The sequence below is a fragment of the Saccopteryx bilineata genome, chromosome 1 (assembly GCF_036850765.1).
Source record: "Saccopteryx bilineata isolate mSacBil1 chromosome 1, mSacBil1_pri_phased_curated, whole genome shotgun sequence".
Classification (NCBI taxonomy): domain Eukaryota; kingdom Metazoa; phylum Chordata; class Mammalia; order Chiroptera; family Emballonuridae; genus Saccopteryx; species Saccopteryx bilineata.
Window position 1 is genome coordinate 346,128,520 of NC_089490.1, and position 25,118 is coordinate 346,153,637.

The 25,118-nt window shown below is 44.2% G+C and overlaps 1 protein-coding gene across 1 annotated transcript; it reads right to left on the reverse strand.

Annotated features, from left to right (window-relative positions):
• Nucleotides 1-398: 398 nt before the first annotated feature.
• NEU3 (neuraminidase 3) lies at nucleotides 399-24,807 on the reverse strand. The gene is given in 4 exon segments (XM_066250101.1): nucleotides 399-5,720; nucleotides 5,722-6,780; nucleotides 20,328-20,539; nucleotides 24,490-24,807. Coding segments are annotated over 4 exon segments (1,428 nt in total). The 5' UTR covers nucleotides 24,515-24,807; the 3' UTR covers nucleotides 399-5,588.
• Nucleotides 24,808-25,118: the final 311 nt, after the last annotated feature.

The window sequence follows — 25,118 nt, forward strand, 5'->3', positions numbered from 1 at the left end:
GAGTATGGATGTTCCAGGTTCAATTCCCAGTCATGGCACATAGAAGAAGGGGCCATCTGCTTCTCCACCCTTCTGACTCTCCCTTCTCTCTCTTCCCCTCCCACAGACAAGGCTCCACTGGAGCAAGTTGGCCCAGGCGCTGAGGATGACTTCATGGCCTCACCCCAGGCACTAAAATGGCTCAGGTTGTAACAGAGCATCACCCCCTAGTGGGCTTGCTGGGTGGATCCTGGTTGGGCGCATGAAGGCATCTCTCTGCCTCCCCGCTTTTCACTTAGGAGAAATACAAAATAAAATAATTTTTAAAAAATCCTAAGTTAAAGCTATCACTGAACTTCATTGAGGTAAATGTTTGTGGTCTCTCCAACTGCAATTTGAGAGTAATCTCAAGGTTGTTGTTGTTTTTTTTTTAAGAAACAAGACATGCAGTGACAGACACTTGGGCTGGTGTCAGAAGGGGGACCCTGGTACCTCCATATGACAGCTAGTGTGCAGTCACCTCTGCCTGCCTCCCTTGATTGGTAACTAAGTTCAAGTAACAATGTGTAAAAGTGCAAAAAATTATTAATATTTTCTGAAAGTAAAAGTTCTTATGAGAACCAAAAAAATACCTCAGATCCAAACTATAAGTATTAGGATGATGGTCTCCTACTTTCCTCCACAACAAAACCAGAAGATGTCAGAATTATGCTCTTTATTCATCTTCCTTGCTTCAGCGTCACAGCAGTTTCTACAATACAGAGAGCATTTGTGGCACTGGTATCACAGAGCCAAGACATGCACAGGCCCTGGACAGTTGGCTGAGTGGTAAAGCAATGGCCTGGTGTGTGGAAGTCCTGGGTTTGATTCCTAGTCAGGGCACACAGGAGAAGTGACCCTCTGCTCCGCTCCCCTTTTCTCTCTCTCCTCTCCCACAGCCATGGCTGGATGGATTCAAGTGCATCGGCCCCAGGCGCTGATGGCAACTCTGACGAGCCTCTGCCTCAGGTGCTAAAATCAGCCCCAGAAGATGGGGGCTGCCGGGTAGATCCCAGTCAGGGTGCAGGCAGGAGTCTATCTCCCCTCCTCTCACTTGGAAAAAGAAGATAAAAAAGGCATGCACAGAATGTGCTGAGCCCAGCATTTCCCTTATAGCCCTGGAGGAGTCACAGTTATAGAAAACCCAATTAGACAAGGGGGAATACCAGTGAAATGAGAATCTCAAATCAAGGCTTCGCTTTGGGCTTGGGCTGTGATCCTTCAGATTTCCAGGCAGGACCAAGCTCAAGCCAGAGAAAAGCTGATTCTAAGGAAACACTGTGACTGACCTGGAAGCAGGCCAGCACAGAGAAGTCTCCTTTAGGGCGAGTACTCAGCACATGTAGAGTGCTGTGGATCCAGAGGGGCACAACATGCTCCTCTCGGAGCGGAATCTCACCCCAGCCTTTTCAATTAGCTCCAGAAGGCAAAGGGTCTTTAAGTCTTTTATTAATTCAGCATAACTTTACTGTTGTCTGTCCCATGCCAGGCCCTGTGCTGGGTGCAGAGGATGGAGAGAACTCAAGAACCTTTATCTTCAGGGAATTCAAAATATGATAGAAAAAGCATTTATTTATAAATAAGTCACTGTGATTCAAGGTAAAAAGGATATAGTGAAGGGTCAGATTTGGCCCTCACGGAGTTCACAGCCTAGCAGAGGCCTAGAGGGCACATCAGACAATAAATAGCTCAGGGGAGCCTGTGGTAGGGCCCAAAGGAGGCTCAAACTGCACACTGTGGCAGCCCAGGCAAGGACGACACATTTACTGAATAATGCAGTGGGGAAAATTCACTGCCTACTGGAGACTGCGCAACTTAATCTGGCCCAAGTAGAAGTATTAAATCCCACTGTCCTGGGCGGAGGCTGTGCAGTATCAGGGTGGCCTCTGTGGGTCCCACGAGCTACCCAACAGGCAAGCTGCAAGGTTTCTTACCTATGTTTGTAGTTACATGATACCCTGTGGATATCTGAGGGGAGACTAATAACCAGGAGAAACAGATCCAAATAACAAGGGCTTGAAGTAAATATCAGGAGCCTAGGAGTGAGGAACCAGACAGGGAGCAGGAGCAGGAGCAGGAGCAGCAGGTTAAATGGCTGGGAGGCTGGTCTGGGTGCACACCAGCAGCAGGAGCCCACTTCTTGTGCTTTCTCGTACTTCCAGTGATGGGCCATGTATGCTAGATGGATCCATTCTAAGGGTCCAAGGACAGGGCAGGGGGCATCTGGGAGCAAAGGACCACAGCCTATGAGGTCCTCTCTCCAGGCCTCTAGATTAGTGGCCTTCAGTCTGTCTTCCTGTTTTCTTCACAGCCACCACCACTTGTCCTGCCTTCTCCATTCTACCAACCCGAAGTGGCTGAAGGGGCTTAGTTAGGATACCAGTATCATAGTATAGGTCCTAATGCCCTGAAGATATTCAGTAATTGGCACAGAGTTGTTGTGGCTAAAGCTGTTTTTGTCTGTCACCTAGAGCAGACATGTTAAGCTAGCTTAAAGTCACAGGGCTTGGTAGAAACTTATCTGCAGCCTAACCTGCTGCCTTGTGCAGACCTCTGTCTGCTGCCACATGCTTCGGGAACAGCTCCAGCCTATTATCACTTCTTCACAGCAAGCACCACCTATACCATCTCTCTGGTCTGGGCCTCATGTCTGTGCTACTTTCTCTTCATACACATGCCAGGAATTCTCTGTGGTTTTCTTCATAGCTGCCATCACCCACTGTTTCTCAAATCCTCATTGTGGATGCCTGTCCCCAACTCTCTTTTCTTGCTATTCCTGATATGTGCACATAGACCCTTTGCCTAATAAGGGAATTTCTCACTGAGAAGCAAACATGAGGCAAAAGGGAAGGAGAAACTAAAGATGAAGGCAACTAAAGATGGATGAGACATCTTCTGAGTATGGTACTGGACATCTGTGGCCCACACTGGCATGTGACTGAAGCCCCTTCCTTGACTCCCTTCTTGGATGGTCTCAAAGAAGTCTTGATGTTCTCATTCTCCCCACCCTTTAGCCTGATTGTAGAGCTTGGCCACCCTCTCTATCCCCATCTACCTGCAGTACAGTGCTCAGGAAAGCTTTGCTGAACAAGAAGTTTCTACTATTCTAGAGGGGGATGTTCTTTTAATTCTCTCCCCTGCACCACCACTCTGCCCACCCCTATTCCTCCACCTCCTTCCACTTGTCAACTTGGCAGAGGTCCTCCTGACAGTGGGCTTCATATAAAGAAGTAAGTAGTCATTATTTCACCCAACAACTGAAGGTTGCATGCCAGGCTAAAATACCCTTTAATAGGGAACGAGGAGCCATAAATTATTTTCAACCAGGGAATGGCAACAGAAAGCATCTTACATTCTGCACAGGCACTCAAGAAATATTTATATAAATGTATGAATGAGTGAGCAAATGATCATAACTGACTACTGGGAAGATGGATAATGGTAAAGATATGAGAAGTCGCAGTGGATAGAGCATCGGACTGGGATGCGGAAGGACCCAGGTTCGAGACCACCCTGAGGTCGCCAGCTTGAGCGCGGGCTCATCTGGCTTGAGCAAAGAGCTCACCAGCTTGGACCCAAGGTCGCTGGCTCCAGCAGGGGGTTACTCGGTCTGCTGAAGGCCCACGGTCAAGGCACATGTGAGAAAGCAATCAATGAACAACTAAGAAGTCGCAACATGCAACGAGAAACTGATGATTGATGCTTCTCATCTCTCTCCGTTCCTGTCTGTCTGTCCGTCCCTGTCTATCTCTGCCTCTAAAAAAAAAAAAAAAAAAAAAAAAAAGACACAACAAGCAACCAGTCAATAGCTAGAGTAAAGCATCCACTTCTCTCCCTTACCCCCCCATAAGATATGAGAAGCCACCCTAAGTCATGGGCTTAAGCCTTATGCTGAAGTAGGTGAAGGTAATCTCCGCTTCCCTCCTGTAGGACTCTTCCCCGTGTGAAGTGTGCATCCCAGGCTATATGCTGTACCACTAAGACTTGCTCTCTAGGGTCATTTCCTAGCACCACATATACAGGGATGGGGCAAAAGTAGATTTATAGTTGTGAGTACACAAAATAGAGTTTATTCTTGTATTATTATTTTCCATATGAACAAGTGCAAACCTACTTTTGCCCCACCCTGTATTTAGTTGATAAGTCAGCTTAAGAGGGACAAAAAAGAAATCTCATGACAGAATTTCTCTCACAGTAACAGGCTATAGAGTAAACAATCTAGAATAAGAGTAACCACTCTGATATCATCTCAGAGACCTAGAACTGGCAAAGTTCAGTCCCCAAACTACTAGACAAAGTGTTATCCCCACTTCAAAAATCATGATTTCGGTAGGTCCAAACAGATTTAGTGGTTTGGAGTGTGTGTATGGGGGTGTCCAGAGACCTTCCTAAGGGCGAAGCCTTTTTCCATTGGCAAACGGTGTGGTGGAGCCAGGACAACATTTTAAGAAAAACAAACTTGGGAAAACCAGCAGCCTGGACAAGCCTTGGGGCAGATGACTCCAGGCACAATCAAGATGCAACTAAGACAATGACATCATAGCTTCCATCACACCAACTTAGAGCCCAACATCTACAAACTATCCCCCTAGCTTCATTTATTTTTAAAAAGTTTTTTCCTCTTCTAGCCTCACAAACTGTGAGCTCCTTGAGGGCAGAGACTGGGAAGTTTTGGCCAATGCTTTAAAGCCTAAATTGTGTCATTTTCACATCAGGAACCATCCTAATAAAGAACTTCAGGTTCGTCCTCCGTAGAACAATGCCAGCAGAAACAATAAGGACTACTAGTACGCAGCCTCTCACTTTCTACCAAGGATAATGCTTTCTGGGTGAGGACCGGCCGATTGAGTAGAGCTGCAAAGTGGAAGAAGGTAGGTGACCTCATTTTTCCCAGTTCCTTCAGCACAGCCTGTAGAGCTCTGAGCATGATTAGAAGGGTATGGATATTTGTTATAAAAAACTGAATAGCCTGACCTGTGGTGGTGCAGTGGATAAAGTGTCAACCTGGAAATGCTGAGGTCGCAGGTTCGAAACCCTGGGCTTGCCTGGTCAAGGCACATATGGGAGTTGATGCTTCCTGCTCCTCCCCCCTTCTCTCTCTCTCCTCTCTCTCCCTCTCTGTCTCTCTCTCCTCTCTAAAAATAAATAAATAATGAAAAATAAATAAATTTAAAAACAAAACAAAAAAACTGAACAAACCACCCAGATCTTTCTTTGTGCCATGACACCTGCCTATAACCTAACACTTGGATGACTGGTGAGTCATTTGAAAAGATGAGTCCTCTGATTTCCATTTTGAGATCAGTCTTATATATGCAGCCAGGACTTGATGATCATGGAGCACAGAAGCACTGCCTTCCCAAGGGATATGAAAAGGAGAGCCAATCTTTTTATTTTACAGATGCAGACCTGAGGCCCAGCGAGTTCAAGGTCCCAGAGCCAGTCAGCGGCAGGTTCAGGATTATAACATGGTCTCCCAATTCACACAATTCAGTAATATTTCCACTGCAGTAGCTATGGCAAAATTTTCATTTTGCTCTTTGAAGAGGTGAAAAAAGGCAGGAAGAATATTAAATTCTGGGATTCCTGGTAGGTTTCAGTAAGTTGTTATTCTGGCCTCCATTACCCTGGCTATGGCTGCCTTCCAATAGTTTCCCTTCTATGGAAAGTTGTATCCTAATCCAATTAGTTTTAAATTGGTTCAGAGTTGTTATGAGGGTTGATGCAGTCACCCTGCACATGGCTCAGGATCTCTTGGTGTGTAAACAGGCGGAAGGCAATCTGCTCACAATCCCGCTTGGTCCCACACTCAAACAAACACCCAAACAAGCCCTCCTCCAGAGCAGCCAAATCAGAGTAGCCACTAGGTCCACAGTGCAAAATCCAGGGTGCGGACCAGCAAGCGGCCTCCAAGGGGGTCCGGTTGAGGTAGATGCCTAGGTTAACCCTCCGTTTCTTACTGGTTGGGTGTGAGTACAAGAGCCATGATTCTGACCGATTGCCAGCTTCCTGCTCCAGCCTCAGAGAACTCTCCAGCAGAGGGCTCTGCTGAACAGGAAGAGCATCTTTGCCAGCAGGGTCCCGGCACTCACGTGGGATCTCCAGGGGCTGGAAACTCACCACACTGCCTTGGCAGCCATGCGGAGGCTCACAGAGCTGTCGGCTCAGGGCTGGCCTCTGAAAGCATTCACCATGGTCAGTGCTGACAGCCTCTGCCCGGCACCTGTTTGGTGTCCGGGCACTGCAATACAACACAGGGTGGCCGGCTCGCCCAGTCACCTCTGCCACTTCGCACTCCACTGTCACCATGGGCTTAATGAGCCTGCCATGGTGCCATGTGACTCCTAGGTCATCACTGTAGATCATCAGGGAATGAGGTCTGGCTTTACATGGTAGCGGGAAGCAAAAGAACCAGTAAGGGATATAGTAGGTATATGCAGGAATGATCAGCCTCCCCGACTGCAGCTGGATGCCATGGCCCGGGCCCACAGCAAACGTGGCCCAGTGCTTCACTTCTGGGCCAATAACCTCCTCAGTCAGGTCTCTCACATCGCTCCACGAATGGCCAGAATCCCGACTGCAGATGAAGCAGAGGCGAGCAGCATTCCTGCCTGACACAATCTGTTGACGCTCAGTGACGTGGCCCCGCACACAAATGAAGAATAGGTACACAAAACCACTCTTCCGCTCCCACACAGGACAGGGGTTCATGGTCCGATGCCCAGGCAGCATGGCTTTCATCAGTGGCGTCAGTGGTCCCCACTAGACAAAAGTAATGGAGAGAGAGCAGGAGTGAGAGACTAGTAGGAAGATATGAGGCTCGTTAAAAACAGAACTTTTCAAAGAGGAGAAATAAATGGTATTGAAATCTATAAAAGTGTTTAGGTCCAAGTAGTCACTGAATTTTCATGTTGTCCCTTCTGTCTAAAACATTCCTCCTCACTTTGTCTAGATGCCCAATTCAGCCCCCAAAACCAACTCAAAAGTCATCTCCTTTAATCTCCTTTATGAAGCCTTCCATGGGACTCCCTCTCATCCTCTAGCAGGCTTCCCTTTGTACACAAAGAATTATAACAATTATTACCATATTTCCCCATTTATAAGACACAAACTTTTTCGAAAAATTTGGAGTCTAAAGACTGGGTGAGTCTTATACAGTGGTTGTGGCATTTCAAATGCCATAGATGGAACTGAGGACAAAGCAATATATGAAGACAGTGATTCAACATCAGACACTAATGAGGACAAGCTAATGGATGGGAGTTTCGACAGTGATGAGTTGTATGAATTTTATGATGAATAAAACTTGAGTTCAATAACTTTATGTAATAATTTTTTTTTCAAATTTCGGGCCCCCAAATTAAGGTGCATCTTATACATGGGGAAATGTGGTATATGACGTTATATTTTTTATGTGAATGGCTTCCTCCCTACACTATGAATCTCTTGAGGGTAGAAATCAAATTATTCTAATTCTGTATCTCCAGCACTCAGCACATGATAGGAGCTACATAAATTTTATTTTTTAAAGACCTCCTCTGCCTCACAAAAAGGAAGGAAAAAAAGAAGCAAAGGAAGAAACATAAAGCAGAGTGAAAAAACATGGAAGTTTTAGGCAAATAAAGAAAAATTTAACGCACTGATTTATTTTCATTCTTCTGCTACCTTGGGGAGGCAATTCGTAACAGTGTCATTAAAAACTCAGGCATGGATACACTTACCTGGCAGGGGAGATACCATGATCACAAAACTCAGGCATGGAGTCAGATACCTAGTTTAAATCCTGCCTTAATCACCTATCATGGGACCCAGGGGAAATTATTTAACCCTCCTTTATTTCAGTTTCTTCATCAGTTAAGTGGAGAATATAATAACATGCTCACAGAGTTGTTGTTGCAAGGATAAAATGAGATGATACTAATCAGAGATATCACAAATAAAGAGGCCTAATCTCCTTAATATATTTTTAAAACAATATTAGAAACAATATAAGAAAATTTCCAGAAACCCAATCGAAATGGGCAAAGAGCAAGATCAGACAAGTTGCAGAAAGAGAATAAAAATGAAAATATGTTCAACCTCACATATAAAAGAGAAAAGCAATTAAAATTGAGATGGTATTTTTCATCTAACAAATTGGCTAATCATAAACTTTTACAATATCTTCTTTTGGAAAAAAATGTGAAGCAACAAACACTCTCAAATATGAATTGAAGTCCAAAATAGTTTATCACTTATGTTGGACTTATCGAAATTACACATGCATTTATCTTTTCCCAGCCTGCCCAATTTTGGAAATTTATCGTAAGATATATCTGCTCATCAAACTAAGTGTGTATAAGATTATTCACCCTGGGGGAGATGCAAGATGACAGTGAAGTAAAAAAGTGCAAGTTACGCACACTTCTCAAAACCAAACCAGAACTATAAATAAATTATAGAAAAACCAACTTGAATAAGCAACCTGAAGAGCTGACAAAGACTTACAGAATAAGCCACATCAAGACTGGTAGAGAAGGAAACATGGAAAGGGCTGGCCCCGCAGCCACATGTGGTGGCTAAGCATCAAGACAAATATATCAGGTGCAAAAGTACCCTCTGAAAAGCGAGGGGTCTCAGCCTCATGCCGTGCTCCCCAGCCTGGAGCACCAGTGCCAGGAAGAGGAGCCCACATAACATCTGGCTATGAAAATCAGCAGAAATTCCGTCTACCAGATAAATATGAGTGTCTCCTTGTATTTATCCAGGCACTCTCCTAAAAGTGCAGTACACAAAATCCCATTTGCAGGCACTCAGGTGGAGGCACAGCAACTCAGAGCAAAACGAAATCATACAGGGAGAGCCTCGTAAGGCTTCAAGGAGAGACCTGTAGGAACAGCCACCACTGTCCCTGTGCTCTCTTTCCCATATTGCCCCCAGATGCCATCTTTCTTGAGTCCAGCATTCCCAGTCATGCCACGTCAGCCTGTAGGGATGCACTAGAGCCACCCTCGCAACTCGCTGTGGCCGCACCCTGTCAAGCTCATGCCTTGTGGAGGAGTCTTTTGCCTGAGGCCAGCCTGGGCCTGCAGTGCAGACTTTCCTGGAAGGCTCTCAAGAAGGTCTATTTCCTGCTCCCCAAAATAAACACACTCCCTGACCAGTGCTATGCCCCCACCCTCCACATAGTCAAAATTTAAACTGTGTTATCCTCATGAACTCTAGTGGCCTCATCCTGAATCCTCCTGAGTCCCCACCTCACCACAAAGGTCTGTAGGCCCCAAGCAGGTGGTAGCTGGCCTTGTGTACCCTGAGACTTTTGCTGAGTGGCCTCAGACCCAGCACTGGTGCTAAGTTTGAATCTCTATCAACCTGGTTAATACCACTCACCCCTACTGGGTGACTCACTGAAAACCTCTGTTGGACAAGTAAATTTGTAAAATGTGATTTTTGTTTGCTCACTTTGTTAAAAATGGCATTGCCCAGGTGAAACTGCTAATTACCTTCCTGCTTGGGAAGGACCATTGTTATGCTAATGTGTGTTAGAGGAGGGGTCTTTGTGGGCCCACATAGTTTTTAAGGAGGAAGAAAGAGAAGAGGAAGAAGAAACCAAGATGGAAGGAAAGGAGAGAGAAGCCAGTTTTGCAGAGTAAGAAGCCATGTTGGCAGATGGGGAACCAGAAGTGACTAAGACTGGTGGTGGTGGGGCCTTTGATTCTAGGAAAACCCGTTTGTGTCAGTGGCTTCGGGAGCCCTGAATGGAAAGGGAAATGTTTTCCCCTCTGTGTGTTTCTCACTGGCCAGGTGCGAGGCTAGAATAAAGGAATGGCCCACCATTTTTTGGCCCAGCTGTTTCTTTACCATCTGTCCAAATTCAGTGAGAACCTGCATCGAATGGCTGCGACTCCTGGCCTTACAACCTCCCTCATGCAACTCAATCAGTTACTGAGCCTAACAGGCAGCCAGCAAATGGAAGAGGATCTTGGGGTGCCTTGGGCCTTTTGCCAACCTGCCCACAGGCACAGTGCTGGTGGAAACCGGCCTTGGTGTGCAACCTGGCACCTCCCATGTATACCCAGACCCATCAGAGGCAGCCACAAACTGTGGATCACTTTGTAGCTCCTAATTGGTAGCTCAGAGTCCAGCAACTGGCAGCATCTGACATTGACCTATACCTGAGTCCCTCTAAAGATGCCCCAAAACCAGTACACACAATGGTGAGCTTCAGACAACATCAGAACATGACTCAATCAGCACCACACGCAGCACATCCAAAGGGAGATCTTGGCAGGCACCAGACCGCACTGGGACAAATTTCATTTCATGGGGTCAGCCCCTGTGCTGCACAGTAGCTCATACACTGTGGTCAGGGTCAACCTCACCCCAAACAGGAAATCAGCAATCAAGACTAAACTATAACAGAAAGATTCGCATAACCCACACAAAAGACAGCCCTGGAGCACTTAACTCAGGTGATCAGGCAGTTTGTGCCACTGAGCCCCAAGAACACCTACTACCTAAGGCCACTCTACCAAGACTGGAACACATAGCAAATACACAGAGGCAGCCAAAATGAGGAGACAAAGAAATATGCCCCAAATTAAAGAAAAGAAAAAAGTCTCCAGAAAAAGAACTAAATGAAAAGGAAGCAAGCAGGCCCTGGCTGGTTTGCTCAGTGGTAGAGTGTCAGCCTGGAGTGTATAAGTCCCAGGTTTGATTCCCCAGGCCAGGGCACACAGAAGTGTCCATCTGCTTCTCCACCCTTCCCTCTCCTTTACCTCTCTCTTCCCCTCTCACAGCCAAGACTCCACTGGTGCAAAGTTGGCCTGGGCACTGAGGATGGCTCCATGACCTCCACCTCAGACACTAGAATGGCTCTGGTTGCAACAGAGCAGCGCCCCAGATGGGCAGAGAATTGCCCCCTAGTGGGCATGCCAGTGGATCCTGGATGGGCACAGAAGGAGTCTGTCTCTCTGCCTCCCTGCTTCTCAGTTCAGAAAAATACAAAAAAAGGAAGCAAGCAGATACAGAGTTCAAAACAATGCATATAAGGATGCTCAAAGAGCTTAGGGGAAGAATGGATAAACTCAGTAAGAACTTAAAGAGATACTAAACATTTAAAAAGGACATATATAACGTTAAAAATAACCAGTCAGAAATCAAGAAAACAATATCTGAAGTGAAAAATATACTAAAAGGAATCAATAGCAAAGATTAGATGAATAAGAGGACAAAACAGTGATTTGGAAGATAGGGAGCAGAAAACACCCAATCAGAGAAGCAAAACAAAAAAGAATTAAAAAAAAATGATGATAGTTTAAGAAACCACTGCGATAATACCAAGCATAACCCTATTCACATTATAAGGGCACCAGAAGGAGAAAAGAGACAGCGAAAGTTTGGGAGCATATCTGAAGAAATAATGACTAAAAACTTCCCTAATCTGGTGAAGGAAAAAGACACATAATATAGAGAGCCCCAAACAAGATGAACCCAAAGAGGCCCACACCAAGACACATCAAAATTAAATGCCAAAGGTTAGAGACAAAGAGTGAATCTTAAAAGCAGCAAGAGAAAGATAGTTATCTACAAGGGTACTCACTTAAGACTGTCAGCAGATTTCTCAACAGAAACATTTCAGGCCAGAAAGGATTGGCACAAAATATTCAAAGTGATGAAAAGCAATATTCAAAGTAATGAAAAGCAAGAACCTACAGCCAAGACTATTCTACCCAGCAAGGCTATCATTCAAAATTGAAGATGAAATAAAGAGCTTTTAGCCAATCAGAAAAAGACAAGAGCTATGTAATTGCCTTTGTATGTAATCTAATGAACAAAATGAACCAACAAGCAAAACAGGGACTCAGAGATAGAAGGCTAACAGTTGTTGGCGTGGGACTTGGTGAGGGGGGTGAAGGGGTTGAATAAAAAATGGAAAAAGGCCCTGGCCGGTTGGCTCAGTGGTAAAGCGTTGGCCTGGCGTGCGGAAGTACCGGGTTCGATTCCTGGCCAGGGCACACAGGAGAAGCGCCCATCTGCTTCTCCAACCCCCCCTCCTTCCTCTCTCTCTCTTCCCCTCCCGCAGCCAAGGCTCCATTGGAGCAAAGATGGCCCGGGCGCTGGGGATGGCTCCTTGGCCTCTGCCCCAGGCGCTAGAGTGGCTCTGGTCGCGACAGAGCGACACCCCGGAGGGGCAGAGCATCACCCCCTGGTGGGCAGAGCGTCGCCCCCTGGTGGGCGTGCCGGGTGGATCCCGGTCAGGCGCATGCGGGAGTCTGACTGACTGTCTCTCCCCGTTTCCAGCTTCGGAAAAATACAAAAAAAAAAAAAAAAGGAAAAACTCACGGACACTGACCAACAGTGTGGTAATGGCTGGGGGAGGGGGGTGTGGAGGGACAGTACAGGTAGATGGAGGGAGGTATGAGGGGATAAATGGTGATGAATGGAGACTTAACTTGGGGTGGTGAACACACAATACAGATAATGTGCTGTAAAATTGTGCACCTGAAAGCTGTATAACTTTGTTAACAGTATCACCCAATACAGTCAATGAAAAGGGGGGAAAGTTGTAGTACATATACAATGAAATATTATTTGGCCATATAAAGTGACATCTTAACACTTGCAAAGCATGGATGAATCTAGAGGGTATTATGCTATGTCAAATAAGTTAGTCAGAGAAAGACAAATACTATATGATTTCACTTATACGTGGAATCTAAAGAACAAAATAAATGAACAAACAAAACTGAAACAGACTCATAGACACAAAGAACAAACTGATGGCTTCCAGAGGGGAGAAGAGTTGGAGGACCAGGTGAAAAGGTGAAGGGATTAAGTCAGTAGTATAAATCAGTAGTTACAAAATAGTCACAGGCATGTAAAGTTAAGCATAGGGATTATAGTCAATAATATTTTAATAACAATGTATGGTGCCAGGTGGGTACTGGAGATACTGGGGGGAACACTTTGTAACACATTTGATTGTCTAATCACTAACGTTGCACACCTGAAACTAATATAAAATAATATTGAAAGTGAACTGTAAAAAAAGGTTACTTGTAGCATTGCTTAAAACAACAAAATATTGCAGACAACCCAAATATTCACCAATAGGGGACCAGTTAAATGAGCACATAATGCAAGGGGTTTAAAAAGGAAAAAAAAGTATAGTCTTGAATATATGGCTATGGAAAGATGCCCCTAATATATTGTTAAGTGAACAAAGAAAATACACAATATTGTATGTGGTATGCTACTCCCATAAGAAATGTGGAGAAAAGGGACTTTCAATTACAACAAACTAGGTAATCTGAACCAACTCTTCTACTGAGAACTAGGATACATAGACTATTAAAACAAAAACATGTTTGAAAGCACCAGGGAGCAAACAAGACAATGAAGAATCATAGGCCAAGAACAAGAACAGTTCATTGAGAGTTTGGCCTGATATTTCAAGTCCCTTTCCCCCCTCCGAGCATCTCTATGGTTCTAAAAGAGGTAAATAAAAGGCTGAGAAGCTGAGCAATTCCTGACAGACCTGTGGGGCTAGGAAGTAAAAAAAAAAAAAAAAAAAGAGGCCCTGGTAAACTGTCATGCTTTGAGGAGTAGGGGTGAAACTGAAGTAGACCAGCCCTCACAACCACCACTCTGGAATACTGGCTGGCATTAGCTATTGAAGTGAGACATCAACATACCCTAAGATCCAGTAATTCCATTTATAGATATAAATCCAACATATACATGCACACAGTACTGGAAAACACGTATGAAAATATTCAGAGCAGCATTATCTATACACATAACAGCTAACTCAAATATGCAACAACAGTAGAAGGAATGGAATAATGGAATACTATGTAACAATGAAAATGAACAATCACAGCTGTACACCCAAATTGTATTAACCTCAAGACTGTAAAATTGAACAAAAGAAGTCAAACATAAAGAATATATAGAGTATATGATTGTCTAACCACTATGCTGTACACCTGAAACTAATACAAAATACTGAATATGAACTATAATTAAGAAAAAAAAATTCATGAATTAAAAACAAAACTAAACTCAAGAGCTATAAATCTGGACAGTGATGACCTCTGGGAAGGAGAGAGGAGGCAAAGGAGAAGCCTCCAAGGTGCTGGCAATATTCTACTTTTGAGTTGAATGGTGAATTCACAAATGTTGGCTGTCAATTTGGATCTGACATTTATGTTATGTCTTATGTTTTCACATTAAAAAGTTTTAAAAGAGTATTAATGGTATGTACTTGTATTTCTTTGTTTCTGTATGAAGAACTACAAGAATACATAAAAACCAACAGTGAGTTCCTATAGGAGGTAGAAGATTGAGAATGGGAGATATACTTTTTTATACTGTTTTTATTTTTCAGTTATATAAATGTGTTAACTGGGCAAAACAAAAAATAAGTTTTAAAATTTTAATTCTCCTATGAATGGGCAAAACATATTATTAAGCAAAGCTCAGATCATAGATTCTCAAAATCATAAGGACCTAGTGCTAACTCCCAACCTACATAAGATTCTCTTCTAAGTTTTCTGGTTAAAGACCATTCCATCTCTCCTTAAACTAGTCTAAGGACAGAGAACTCTTATCTCCGGGGCAGCCCATTCTATAGCAAAATGCCTTGTGCACTGTAAACACTTCAAACATATGTACCAAAATCAACGTAATTACTGGTTAGGAGCCTGCTTTCCTCCACAAAGCTCTCCCAGATTGCCAATTAATAGAAGACTGTGCCTGACCAGGCAGTGGCACAGTGGATAGAGTGTCAGACTGGGACATGAAGGACCCAGGCTCAAAACCCCAAGGTCGCCGGCTTAGCGCAGGGTTGCTGGCTTAAGCGTGGGATCATAGACATGACCCCACGGTCACTGGCTTGAGCCCAAAGGTGGCTGGCTTGAAGCCCAAGGTTGCTGGCTTGAGCAAGGGGTCACTCACTCTACTATAGTCCCCCAGTCAAGGCACATATGAGAAAGTAATCACTAAACTAAGGTGCCGCAACAAAGAATTGATGCTTCTCATCTCTCTCCCTTTCTGTCCCACTCTCTGACTCTTTCTCTATCTCTGTCAAAAAAAATAAAAGACTGCTTCTAAAATCCTCCCAAATGGCACTGTTACTCTCTGGAAACTCTCTATGCATAAGAAGTTCATATCACTGTCTGACTGCGTTTTAAACTCCTGGAGGCAGGACCTCAGCTGTGACTCTCAGGGACTCAAGATCCAGAAGGCCACTAGCGGGAGGGACAGCCAGACCTGCCTTGAGGAGAGGAAAGGCACCCCAGAGCAGATTCCAGGGCCTTGCAGCCTCCATCAGAGAGAGGAAACAAAGCACTGTGGCTGGCAGAGAAGGAAAAGACCATTTCTGGATGTGGAGAATCCAGGGAGAAGCCTTTGATTCCGCTCACCTTCAACCCACTCACTTTGAGAATCAGCTTAAATGCCATGGCCCACACAATAGCTTCTCTGATTCTCAAATGCACTTGACCTTCTTCTAAGAATATCCCCCAGCCTGACCTGTGGTGGCGCAGTGGATAAAGCGTCGACCTGGAAATGCTGAGGTTGCCGGTTCGAAACCCTGGGTTTGCCTGGTCAAGGCACATATGGGAGTTGATGCTTCCAGCTCCTCCCCCCATCTCTCTCTCCTCTCTCTCTCTCCTCTCTAAAATAAATAAATAAAAATAAATAAAAAATAAAAATTCTCTTAAAAAAAAAAAAGAATATCCCCCACCCTGAGTAGACTTGCCTGTGACACTTCATGGATCTTGTGTGGGTTTTGGACACCTACATCTGTGCACAGCTCTGCTTTCTTACTGCAGTTAAGTTGTGCAAATTCTATGCAAAGAGAGGCCAGAATCTGTCAACTTTTTTATGGCTTCCCTCCACACATCCACCCTAACTTCATGCTTGGAACACAGTAGTGTTCAATAAATGCTGTGTAAGGAAAGAAAGAACGAAGAGAGGAAAGAAGAAAGAAGGGAAGAAGAAAGAAAGGAGGGAGAGAAGAACAAAAGGGAAGAGGGAAAGGAGTGATCACAGAAATGCTCTCAGGTAGAAACAACATATAAACAATGTCCAGAGGCTCCTCTCCCTCCCAAGTGCCAAGAAGGGGCCTGGGGAGCATTTAATTTTCTACTGTTGCTCTGGGGATAGAGCCCTTCTCCTCAGCACCCTGTGTGAAAACCAGCACTTTATGGATAGCACTGAATGTGTGCTTCCGATGAGAAGTAATCTGTCTACATACCACCCTGAATGCAACCGATCTCATCTGATCTCAGAAGCTAAGCAGGATTGGGCCTGGTTAGTACTTGGATGGGAGAAATAACTCATCTGCTGCAAACTCATTTAGATGATTAAGATTACCCAGATCAAGAATCTTGAGCAGGATCCAGTAAGATATAAGAAACCCATTAGCACTGCTACTCCCTTTAGGAACAGGAGGGAAAAAAATTACCAGGCAGGCTAGTCATTGGGAAGTCAGAAGCTCAGCCATCCTTTGTAACTGAGAGGAGAACATGATCTGGGCCACATATGTCTAAAATATAGTTGACATGAAGCTAGAATAAACAGGACACTAAGATGAAAGCGTTAGAATCCAAATGATCTCAACCAGCTGCAGCAATGGAATATAAACATACTTGATGAAGCTTAAACAAGTCTGGGCTTAAAAATCTGGATGGATAAACATAATTAAAGAACAACAAATATAATGGCCAACAAGCATATGAAAAGATATTCAACATTGTTAATAAGTAGGAAAGTGCAAATCAAAACTACAATATCACCTCATATTCATGAGAATGACTACTATAAAAAAACACAAAATAGCCTGACCAGGCAGTGGCACAGTGGATAGAGCGTCGAACTGGGACACCGATGACCCAGGTTCGAGACCCTGAGGTCGACAGCTTGAGCACGGGCTCATGTGGTTTGAACAAAGCTCACCAGCTTGGACCCAAGGTCACTGGCTCGAGCAAGGGGTTACTCGGTCTGCTGTAGCCCCAAGGTCAAGGCACATATGAGAAAGCAATCAATGAACAACTAACGTGTTGCAATGCGCAACGAAAAACTAATGATTGATGCTTCTCATCTCTCCGTTCCTGTCTGTCTATCCCTGTCTATCCCTCTCTCTGACTCTCTCTCAGTCTCTGTAAAAAAAAAAAATTAAAAATTAAAAAAATATATTTTTAAAAAACCCACAAAATAAGTGTTGACAAGGATACAGAGAAACTGGAATCCTTGTGCACTGTTGATGAAATAATAAAATAATGAATTCACTGTGGAGAACAGTATGGAGGTTTCTCAAGATAGTAAAAATCAGGCCCTGGCCGGTTGGCTCAGCGGTAGAGCGTCTGCCTGGCATGCGGGGGACCCGGGTTCGACCTGGGTTCGATTTCTGGCCAGGGCACATAGGAGAAGCGCCCATTTGCTTCTCCACCCCCACCCCTACTTCCTCTCTGTCTCTCTTCCCCTCCCGCAGCCAAGGCTCCATTGGAGCAAAGATGGCCCGGGCGCTGGGGATGGCTCCTTGGCCTCTGCCCCAGGCGCTAGAGTGGCTCTGGTTGCGACAGAGCGACGCCCCGGAGGGGCAGAGCGTCGCCCCTGGTGGGCGTGCCGGGTGGATCCCGGTCGGGCGCATGCGGGAGTCTGTCTGTCTCTCCCCGTTTCCAGCTTCAGAAAAATACAAAAAAAAAAAAAAGTAAAAATCAGCCTGACCAGTGGTGCAGTGGATAGAGCATCAGACTGGGACACGGAGGACCCAGGTTCGAGACCCCGAGCTCGCTAGCTTGAGCACGGGCTCATCTCGTTTGAGCAAGGCTCACCAGCTTGAGCCCAAGGTTGCCAGGCTTGAGCAAGGGGTTACTCGGTCTGCTATAGCTCCATGGTCAAGGCACATATGAGAAATCAATCAATGAACAACTAAAAAACCGCAACAAAGAATTGATGTTTCTCATCTCTCTTCCTTCCTGTCTATATGTCCCTATCTATCCCTCTCTCTGACTGTCTCTGCCACACACAAAAAAAAGATATTAAAAATCAAATTACCATATGACCCAGTAATTCTACTTCTAGGTATATATGCAAACAATTTAAGGCAATGTCTTGAAGAGATATTTGCACACCATGTTCATAGAACATTATTCACAACAGAGAAAAGGATAAGAAAAACAAAATAGATACAATAGAATATTATTCAGCCTTTAAAAAGAAGAAAATTCTGCCACATGCTACAACATGAACCTTAAGGATATTATTCTAAATCAGCAATTGTCAACCTTTTTCATCTCATGGCACATATAAACTAATTACTAAAATTTAGCAGCACACCAAAAAATACATTTTTTGCCAATCTGACAAAAAAGAAAAAGCTGTAATTTTGATCCATTCACTTCAGACGGCTATTGTCATTTTTTAAATTTGACAGTCTAAGGGAAAAGAGGTCAGTGCCTGTGACTAGTCAAGTATTGCATGTTTTAAAAATTCTTACAGCATACTGGTTGAAAATTGCTGTTTTAAATGAAATAAGCCAATCACAAAAAGATAAACACTGCATGATCCTACTAATATGAGATACCTAAAGTAATCAAACTCATAGAAAAAAATAGAATAGTGGCTGGGGTGGGGGAATGAGGAGTTCAATGTGTATAGAACTGCAATCATGCCCAATGACAAAGTTTTAAAAACAGTTGTTCTATAATGTGCACAGAGTTAACAATACCATAATGTACATTTAAAATGATTAAGATGGACAATTTTTTTAGGTATATTTTACCGCAATTAGAAGTGTTTTAAGAAAAAAAAGAACAAAGAAAAAAACAACTAGGTTTTAACTGACCAATTCCTTAATATTAGTCAACTGTGTTATGCAGGATCAAAAAAGGAAGTGCTACTCTCCCTTAGGATGCATGAAAAGGATACAAGATGGGACAGACCCCTCATTGCTGGGGTGGCTCTATCTTTGGGGTCCAAAGTTCCAATCTGAGTACCATTCTTTGAAACAGGACACTGATATCCCAGCCCAGACCTAAGGAGAGTAATCAGTTTTCAATGGCCCAGAAACCAAATTCAGACTGTGGCCTAAGACACTAAAAGAAATAAAGTTGTTGAGCCCCCCCAAAAATATAAGACTCACAGGGCATGAACACTTTCAGGTACATCACAGGGCAGTTTCAGCAGAAGGGACTTTATTACAGATTGACCACCCCCGGAGGCAGAATAAGACCAACAGGAAATTATAGAAGACTATAGATCATCTCATCCCCTCAAAAAAGTTAACAGCTGCCGCAGGATTAAGTTCCTCATCTGAGGAGCTGTGTAAGCAGACCCATTATAGAAGATGACTCGTGTTGAGTTCCTACTATTGCTATTATTACATTTTGCAGATGATGAAAGAGTCAAGTATCCAAGGTCACACAGCCAATAAATGGTAGGTCTTGCCTGACTTCAAAGCCATGCCCTTAACCACTAAGCTATTAGTAGCTACCAATGGAATACAGAGGACTTCCATACTTGGAATGAGGTTGGGCTGATGATTCTTCTAATTGCAAGATTCTACAACTGAGTAAATCAGAGAGTAAAAATGAGTAAGGTATAAGGTAGGAAGAAGAGCAGGAGTAGTAGAATGACTGTTGTTATCCTACACCCTCAACCTGTCATCTGCTTGTTGTGGTCTTGAATGAGTTAACTACCTCTTGGAGCACCAGGATCCATCATCAGTGACCCCAGGCCAACAGTGTTTACATTCCTGGGTGACTTACACAGATAAAAGAATGTGAATGAAAAATACACGTGAGCCATGGAGGCCTCTAGAGTCAGAGACTAAGTCTAAAACCTGCTCCTACTCCTTTTTTTTTAAAAAAAATTATTTATTAATTTTAGAGAGAGAGGAAGAGAGAGAGAGACAGAAACATCAATCTGTATGTGCCCTGACCGGGTTACCAAAATGGCAACTTCTGCATATTGGGATGATGCTAGTCTAACCAACCCAGCTATCCGGCCAGGGCTCTACTCCTTTGTTATAGCTGTGTGATCTTGAGCAAGTGACAAGCTCTCTGAATCTCAGTGTCTTCATCTTTAAATGTAAAATAAGACTGACAACAATTCCTATGTCAGAGTGGCTGAAAGGATCCATGTGCTCCTGGCGCACAGTAAGTATTCAGTAAGTGAGAGGCATTGCTTTTGTTGTTTTTTCCTTCTCGGCTCCCACCCAGAGCTTTTCCTGCACTGATAGGAAAATGCAGTCTCTGCATGCTCTGAACAAATGTGGAGAGAAACGGAGGCTCAGGACCAGATCTGCGATGAGGAGTCACCTGTACTGAGTGCCCAGTCCTCAACCCTCGCCTCAGCACCAGGTGGAGAGCATCCTCATCCCTGCAGGTAGAGCGCTTCTCTGCAAAGGCCAGGAAGGTGTGGGTTGGGGGTATGTAGAGCAGGGCTGGGATCCGGTAGGTAATCCCTCTCTCGTCTTCCTGCTGGAACAGAGGTCTGCTGAAGGAGCACGACGTCACTTCTTCCATGACCTCTGCAAGAATAGGAAGCAGCTAAATGTATATCCATATCCAAACGCTGGCATGCATGTAAGTTCTGTTGTATCGTTCCATTTCTGGAGATCACTGAGAGGCAGAGATGTACTGAAATGTTTATTTTTTTAATGCCAAAATAACATCATGGTCTCAACAATACAAAGCGAGCAATATGCATTCTGGTTTAACATATCCTTCCAGGCTTTGTGAGAATCCTATGCAGCCTGTGTCAAGTGGATCTCTCCAAAGATTCTGCATGTGCTTCTGCCAAGCACCCAGGGATATTATTAGCCCAGATGGCTTCTAATGTCAATTTCTTGGCTTGGAGTTTTAAGGGCATTCTGGTAAAATAAATATAAACCCAAATCCATATGCGGGAATGCCTGTTTGCCTATGTTTAAGAATTCTCTGAAGAAACTTTTCCCTCTACTGGAGCCTGGGATAAAAGGTGATCTCTTTTGTCATCTTTGCATCAGTAGCAAGATTTTTTCCCCTAGTCCACCCATGAGAAGGTGTAGATTTTCAAAGGATGTGATTTCACGCAGGGATCTCAGTGCCAACCAGAGTGTAACCCATGCAGGTCCACAGTTTCATTCAATGTAACAGCAGGTCTATTAAAGACCAAGCTGCTAGCTAGGTAAGACCAGCAAACATCCAGAGCAGCTGAGGTCAAGTTAAAGGGGTTTTAATGCTCTGGTTTACAGTTTACTCTTGGTTTTTAGACTCCTGGGGATTTTACTTTCTTGAAAATTCAGCTATAAAAAGACTTTGTTACATTTTATCCACCATTTTACAGGTTAGATAGCAAGCCCTAATCCTGAAAATGGAAGTCTTCAGGCACATTTCTCAAAGAGAATCAGGTGTTCTACTTCTCAAGGCCCAAAAAGCGAATCAGTCAGTCAGTCCAGCCAGAACAAGGCTTAAAATTCTTTTTCTCTTTTCCTCTCTCAGCTCTCATCCACACCCTATCTTACAAATCATTTGTAAAAATTATTAAACTGTAAGAACGAGGCCTGTAAGACTATATTCATTTATTTAATCAATATTTCTGGGTGGCTGCTCCAAGTCAGGTCATAAGGTAGTTACAAAGAAGACAGAAACCAGAGGTCCCTGCCCTCAAGAAAGGCACATCCTAAAGGAAACAGACATAAACATGGACAATTACACATCATGTAACAAATGCTACCTTAAAGGTAAACCAGGAGAGCATGTAGGAAAACAGAAATGGGCACATCAAGGTAGCAGAGGATTTTCAGAGAGGTAACAACTGAGCCATGAGAGCTCCTGTCTAATATTGTCCTTATACTCTGTGTCTGGAATATTCTTCTTTCAGATAGCCACAGATCTCACTTCCTCACCTCCTCAACTCTGTTCAAACGCAATCCAATCCAAGGCCTTCCCTGAAAACTCTCCTGCACTCCTCATCCCCTTTCCCTGCTCTTACCATCCACATATTGTATTTAATATATAGTACAAAACAGACACTCTGTAAAGGACAGGGATACTGTATGTATGTCTTCTTCTCTGCTATATACCTCTACACCTAGAACCATGCCTGCCAACTGATAAGCATCTGACTAGTATTTGTTGAATGGGTGAGCTGGATCTTAAAAGATGAATAGTGGGTAAGCCAACTGAAAGAGAAGGGCAGAGAGGTAACGTGAAAAGCCTACATGAAGAAAACAGTGACGTGTGGGGAATCTCAGTAGTCCAGTATAACTATCCTAGTCAAAAGCTATGAGGAGAGATGGGACTGAAGGGGTCAGCAGAGTACCGATCCTGGGAAGCTTTGATGCCTTATTAAGTATTTATCCCCCAGATAGGGAGGCACATAAGAGTTTCTGGCAGAAGAATGGCATCATCCAGTGTGCATTTTAGACCAATTTCTCAGGTGGCCTTGTGGGCAAGGGGAAATTTACACTGCTTTTGGCTGCATTCTCCTAGTGTTAACCAAGACAAATTTTCATCAGTAGCATATGAATAATTCATTTAGTCACCATTTCTAACTTAAGGAGAACCATGACTCACTATCATGAGAGGTGTGGGGGGGTGATCTCCTGAGTTCAGAAGAAAAACCTCCCCTCACTACAGTTCTGGGCTCTCAATAGCTGAATTTAAAAGCATGGGTGAACTTCTTCTTTACACAATACTAGAACTTCTTTCCCTCCCCCAAATCAGGCTCTCCTGTTAGGGAGGATCAGGCTTTCTTTTAAGTAAAAATCAGTCCCTAAGCCAATCTGGTTAAAGGTTAAGAACATAGGATTTGGACCAGGCCAGGGCTACATGACTTTGGGCATGTTATTTAACTTCTGTATGCTTCAGAATCCTCATTTATAAAATTCAATAGAGTGGTTGACAGAATTAAATGAAAAAGTTTAAGTGGCTGGAACAGGGCCCATGACATACTATAATATGAGCTCAATATATGACAGTTATTATTTTTAGATAGTCAATCACTGCATATTCTAGTTTTATTCCTTGAAATCTGTGGATGAAAATGATGATGAAATGCAATTCCCCTTCTTAAAACATTTAAACCCCTCTGCACCTCTGGGAGTGATCATATTCTAAACTCTTATCACCTGACACTTCAATTATGAATTAATTCCAACACTATTAATCATCACCCAACACATGATGATTAGTTAACATCAAAACAATAATTCTCTCAGTGATAAGAACGGAGCATAGGATAGTCAGAGTGGGGAGGAAGGACTAAGGGAAGGGAGAGGACGTAGAGAGAGCACCAAAGGAGAAGCACAACATATCATATGGGACCCAACTGGTGTCCCAGCTCTATTTCTTTATCGTGTAACTTTGTGCTAGTCACTTCATCTCTCTAGGTCTTGGATTCCTTACTTGTAAAATGGGCCTAATAATTATACCAACCTAAGATGAAGTGACTTCCAATAGGAAGGACCATTGGAAAGTGCTTTATAAACTTTAAAGCACCTTAATTAAAAGTCTTTACTATAAAATTTGATGTCTTCACAATTTCATTTATGACTTTGTTATCACTACAACAATTAGTCACTATCATTAACTTTTGTTATGATTATGCTGATTATGTTGATGCCAGTGTTAACACAGATGATGGCTCTGGCATTGACATCCAGATTATTTCACAAAAAACATAAACTGAGAAGAATGAGACACAGTTCTGCCATAGAGTTATATTCACTTTAGCAGAGAACTCATATTAATTGCTGCTCCTTTCAACCAAGTCTTCCCTGTTCTCTTACTGGGAAAGAGGATGGTGTGGCATGGACTTTGAAATGGAATTGGCTTTGATATTTACCAGCAAATTGCTTTACTTCTGAGCCCGTTTTCTCACTTGTAATGGAGATAATAACACCTATTTCTCAGGCTGTAAGACCAATATATTTCTACAGACTCCTAGTTCATACAATGCAGCTGGCAGCCTCCAGTGAACCCAGGAAGGAGACGTCCTTATCTCATTTATTCACTCCTAAACAACTAGCATTTAAGGAGCACCCATCATATGTCAGGCTTTTGGAGATCCTGTAGTCCCAACCCTTCTCATGGTACCGATTGAGATCCATGCAGAGGAATAAATTTATGTCAATGGGTCATTAGCAAAACCTGGACCAGGACCCAGGTCTCCTAGTCAGTTACAACTCAAAGCTCTCTGCGGCCCACAAACCCCTTTCTAGCAAGAAGGGTTTTCCCAGTCTCCGTTCCCTTTGATCTCTAAAATACTCATTCTCGGATTTAAGTTTGGCCTCAGTGGAAGGAAAATAAAAACGGAACTAGCCAAGAATACTCTCCGGCTGAGTTGCTAACCGATTGAGTTGGCTCTGACTTAACCGTCTTACGACTGGAGTTCCTAAGACTAGCTGGTGCTGCCGAACTCGTCCCCACATCACACTGCCCCACTTTTCCGTGGGGTGGGGGTGCCGGGAGTCTCCAGTCTCCCAGACCCGCTCACCTGCGTGGGACCCCGGTTCCTCCATCTCTCTCCAGGCAGAGCTGAGCGCAGAGGCAGGCTCTCGTCTCGGACACCGGCGCCTGGGAGAATAACCGAGGCTGGGGAGAGGGAGGCCGGAGAAAAAGGCTGCTTACACGAAAATCATCAAAAGTGAAGAAAGAAGGAGACAGAGACATGAAGAGGTCGGGAGGCCGACCCACCCGGGACGCGGAGCCCCAGCAGGCGAGGAAGGGGAGCGGAGACGCGCGGAGGACACACAGCTGTTACGACCGCCGGTTGGCCGAGGCCCGGAGTCAGCCCCGCCCCCTCGCTGCCAGCCTCGGATGTCCCTCCTTCTTCAGTCCCCAGCCCAGTTTCAGGCGCGGCGGGGGCTCTGCCCTGTTCTCTTTGACCACGCCCCCCCACCCCCACCCCAGGCCTCAGTCCAGTTCAGTCTTAGGCCTACAACGGCTCCCAAGGGCTGTGCAGCTCCCTGGCTCCGCCCCCCACCCTTTCATTTCCTTTCCCTCCACCCCTTCTTCAGCTCTCTATCCCCACTATTGGTTGCCAGTCTGTTAGTAAGCATCACCGCCTAAAACGTCCCTGGACCGCCTGAGAGTCAAGAAAAGGTTCCGGACTTCAGACGAGAG